Here is a 4,620-nt window from a genome sequence, read left to right on the forward strand (position 1 = left end):
ACAAAGCCTCCATTCATCGCCAAAATAAGGCGTTTATTGATGTTCTTCGCTTTCCATCGGCTTTTATAAAACAATATTTTAACAATAATATCTTGCCTTTCTGAAATCTCTTTTACCATTTTGCATAAATTTGTTAAAACTTACAGCTATTTCCATTTTATATTCCCTGGGACAAGACCTAAAGAGGTCAAACACTTCAATACAATGCTTGTTCAGAGAATTACGATCTTTGATGTTTTCCCACGCAATTTTTACAATAATAGGAAAAGAGGATTCACTTCGAAGTTTGTTTCGTAAACAATACCTTGATCTCATCCACCACATCTACAAGAAAAGGAAATCAATAAAAAATTAATTTAAAATAAGTTAACCTTAGCATAGACCATTACTAGCACAATCAATGAGGAATAATAAATAGTTTGCTTAATTTATTAATAAAATTAATTTAAAGGCATAACAAGTAACATAGATCTAATAAGTAATAGATAATTTATATGTAAGGAAGGAAATGTATCATTAGGTAGTTGGATTTATCTCTTTCAAGTTGAGTACTAGTTTTTTTTTTCCATAAGAACAAAATAATGTTAAATAATTGCAATTTTATAAATTTTACAAAGGGAGTGTAAAATTTGTTAACCAAAAACAATCTTTTTAACTCTGTTAAAAACATATAGTGATCGATTACAATTAACAAAAATACGATTTTGTTGGTCATAATAAATTTGCACAAGAATAAATAACTTTGTCTAAAAAACATAAAATATTGGGCAGAAATTGTATGGGTCTAGTTAGAAATGTTCCTTTTAGATCACAGAAATGAGCAGAAGATAACCTAATAACTTTACTATTAAAAATAATTTCATATTTCAAGCTCTTCTCTATTCGACAATTTTAAAACAATTGATAATTTTTAGAATCAAGAACAAAAATAACGAATCATCTTAACTTCATAAGAGAGACTAAACTTTCACAATTTCAATATTAACTGATCTGTCAATTTACACTATGATAAAAAAAAAAGAGGGCAGCGTTAAATTTTTAACTAATATATCCTCAAAACTTAATAATCTACCTAGGCAATAATAAATTTAAGATATAAGTCGCAGTGGACATCTATGGGATGATTTGTAGTGATAACCAACTTTACTGAAATCAGTTTAAGAATTGGCGATTTCTAAATATCCTTTGGGAACTTATTAAAAAATTAATTGGAAGTTAGGATTCGAGTTAGGTCAAATCAAATGAAAAAGACCATAATACAATTTAAAAAAGAGACAATTTCTTAATTTATACCTTCACTGATCTACATACGGCATATAAGTAAGAGGTAATAATAAGTTTTCAAGTTCCCTGACTTAAAATAATTCAATATTTGATATTGATATATTAATGAATAACCAAGCTCGAAAAAAAGTCATAAAAAACTGAAATTATATATTCAAGGTGGGTGTAGGCCTATGATATGACAGACATTTTTCGATAAAATCAACAAACTAGAAGCGCCATTATATATAATTGATTTTTCAATTTTTTTATTTTCTCTAAAACGGGTTTGTTTAAACTCGACATATCAATGTACAATTAAATGGTATTTAATACGCGGTACTTCTAATTCTCATTGAAGTAGTCTGAAAATGGTTAAATGACAAATTTTTAAAAAATCTTTCAAAGTACCTTTAATTTTATTTATTTCAAATGATTAACCCTCTCATATTTTTATTAGTAATGAAAAATTGATAAATATGAACTATGAAAAGATTTACTAATTAACAAAGAACATAAGAGGAAAACTATTTTTTACAGGTTAAAAATATTTCTGGAAGTGAGTAGTAATGGATTTATAATGTTCTGTTGGAAAGCCAAAGATTTTAGAAAAAATAACATTTAACATACAAAGTCATAGAATGTAATGGAGTATGACGAGAAACAAATGAATAAAATATCTGTTTCAACATAAGTTTGACTGTGTGTGCACATATACAGTAGTATTAAGTAAACAAAACAATTGCATTGACAGTGCATTACAAGTTCATATTTAAAATATTGCATTACAAGACCAGTGATATTTGTGAAGTAAAGGATTAAGAAATAATGAAGTAAATAACTGTAAATCAAAATTGTGATAAAAACAATTTGTTAAATGATATTCTATGAAAAAATCATTGCAAGAAGTTTGTATTAAAACATATTTACCCTAAAGTTTTCCTCCAAGATGTCAACCATTAAGCTAAATACAAAAAATAATCTCTTGAGTAAAGCGATAGAATCAATCTTATCTCTGTCTTCATCCAAATCTTTATTCTGAAACAAATTACAACTTAAAAAACTTTAAAGTTTAAAAAGATTAATGCAGTACGTATATAAAACAACTTAAAAAAAAAAAAAAAAAAAAAATGGAGGAAATAAAACTAAACTTAACAACTGTTGTTAACTCACAGATGAAATTAAAGTTGATGGTAAAATATTACCAGTTTTCTTATAGTTGTCAGAAAAAAATTGATAGACATCATCAATATTCTCAGGAATTTCAAAGCTCTTATTTTCAACAAAATTTTCTTCTAATACATCAACATCTCTATTATTAGGATTATTATTTATTTCTTTGATTCTATCATCAATGGATTTCAAAATATTTTTAAAATTATAGGTGACAATTAGTGGAGTGGATGGATCCTTGAAATAAAATAGAAGACATATAAATACATATGTAAAATTATAAATCAATATATTACAGCATGTTACTAATAATTTTATTCTCAAAATAATTTTTACATGTATTTACAGTTGAATTTCAAAATAGACCTATGCCTGAAACAAAGCCTGTTAATTTCGGCTTTTATAAAAAAATACAACTAACAAAGGGAGGCTACACAGATGGGAACACAGATTTCAATGAAACATTTTTTGGTGATAGTTCTTTTTAAGTTTAGAAACTGTGTTATCACTAATTTCAATAATTTTACACACTATCTCAAAGAATTTCTTTTCCCACAGAAATCAAAGAATCATTCTTAATAATACATTAATTATAAGAATATATTCTTTACTAATGTAGGTAATTTTCTTCTTAATTATTGTAGTAACCAATGAATGACTAAGTAATATTTAAGTTCGGGACCTCTTCCTCTTCAGAATATAAAAAAAACTCAAGTCTTTTCTACTTGTCCTCATTGATTTATTTATTTTTATTTTTTCTGGATTTTCTTTCTTCTTTTAGTTTATTTTCATTTAGTTGCTCAATGGCGTTTCTTCTCTTTTCCAATCTAACATTTCTTTCTATTCTGCTTATCCTGTTGTCTCATATACAAAGAGAAGTTACCACACTCGAGTCCTTAGTCTTTACCTGGATTTTTTTGTTCTTTTTCTGTAAGAACAAAACAATTTCGAAAGGGCTAAGTCGAAATTCATTGTCGCTTACATCAACAGGAATCATAATTTGCATTCCATTTAAGCATCAACCTCATGAATCACTGCTTTATTCCTCTTCAAATTTTTGGGACTGTCGAGCAATTTAATATCATGTATACGAATGCCAGAAACATATAATGAGGAGGATCAATATTTATATTATTCTTGGATTATTTAGGTCACATGCAATACTTCTTCAGACAGCATTTGACTGAATTTTCCTTTGGTTGGTATAATTTTATAGAAAGTACTGCCAAACAAGTTTCTTATATATTTTTTAAATGAAAGGTTGATAGAAGCTTTATGAAAATCTTATGTACTACAGAGCCAATAGATATGACATTTGGGTAAATCTTTTCTACACCTCCTTCAATAATTCTGGATAATCAAAGTTTGATTTTTTCTTTAAGAATTGTGTTTCTATCTCCAGTGAATAGATTTCCATACCCTTATCAACCAATAAAAGATGGGTACATTTCAACTGGTTCAATTAGATTTGTTATTTTGCTGTTCTTGTTGTAGAACCTGCAATTGATAATGAGGAAGGCTCTACTGGCCTTCTTACCAGGATTACCAAAATATTCAGATCTAAAGCTTAATACCCTCTTTCAACAACTGGTTTTGATCAAGAAAATCACAGTAAATCTTGTCAGATAACATATGCTAATTGATTTTCATCTTTTATTATACAAGGAGATAAATAACTAGGTTTATAAAAAAGTGTTAACTTCCGGAAGAAACTGTCATTTGACGAACCAGTAGTGGACAACTGGTATTAGAGGTAACCTACTATCCAAAACCTGTATTTTGTCGGTTTCAATGATAAAATAAACCAATCTGTTCAAGCAGAACAACATTATCAAGAATTCAAAACTAAAAAAATTCATGTAGATGATTATTCATCTACTACTTACAACATTATCTATCTCTCCAACCAGAGCACTGCAATACAAGTTTCGTAATCTCCTGTTACAAGGTGGATGCAATTTTAAATGCCCTTTTATAATATCTTTAATCCTCAGGCAAATATTCTCGTCTTTTTCATTCTGAGAACAAATAATTTTCCAATTATATAGATGATTAATCTTGGGTAACAATAGCTAACAAATAACAATACATTCATAACAGATTATGGCACAAAAGAGTTCAAACTCATTATAACAGCAAAAAAAATAAAATAAATAATATATATATATAAATTTATTTCAGCAT

General features: G+C 27.3%; 1 protein-coding gene across 1 annotated transcript in view; it reads right to left on the reverse strand.

Annotated features, from left to right (window-relative positions):
* LOC106682695 (uncharacterized) overlaps positions 1-4,454 on the reverse strand; it is a gene marked incomplete at its 5' end in the record, with an annotated part of 15,765 nt that extends 11,311 nt beyond the window's left edge. The window contains 4 exon segments of the mRNA XM_067051372.1: positions 145-324; positions 2,194-2,301; positions 2,437-2,673; positions 4,323-4,454. Of these exon segments, the coding sequence (XP_066907473.1) occupies positions 145-324; positions 2,194-2,301; positions 2,437-2,673; positions 4,323-4,454 (657 nt within the window).
* Between the last annotated feature and the right edge of the window lie 166 nt (positions 4,455-4,620).

The sequence above is a fragment of the Halyomorpha halys genome, unplaced genomic scaffold (assembly GCF_000696795.3).
Source record: "Halyomorpha halys isolate HHAL.00 unplaced genomic scaffold, Hhal_1.1 Scaffold434.1, whole genome shotgun sequence".
Taxonomy (NCBI): domain Eukaryota; kingdom Metazoa; phylum Arthropoda; class Insecta; order Hemiptera; family Pentatomidae; genus Halyomorpha; species Halyomorpha halys.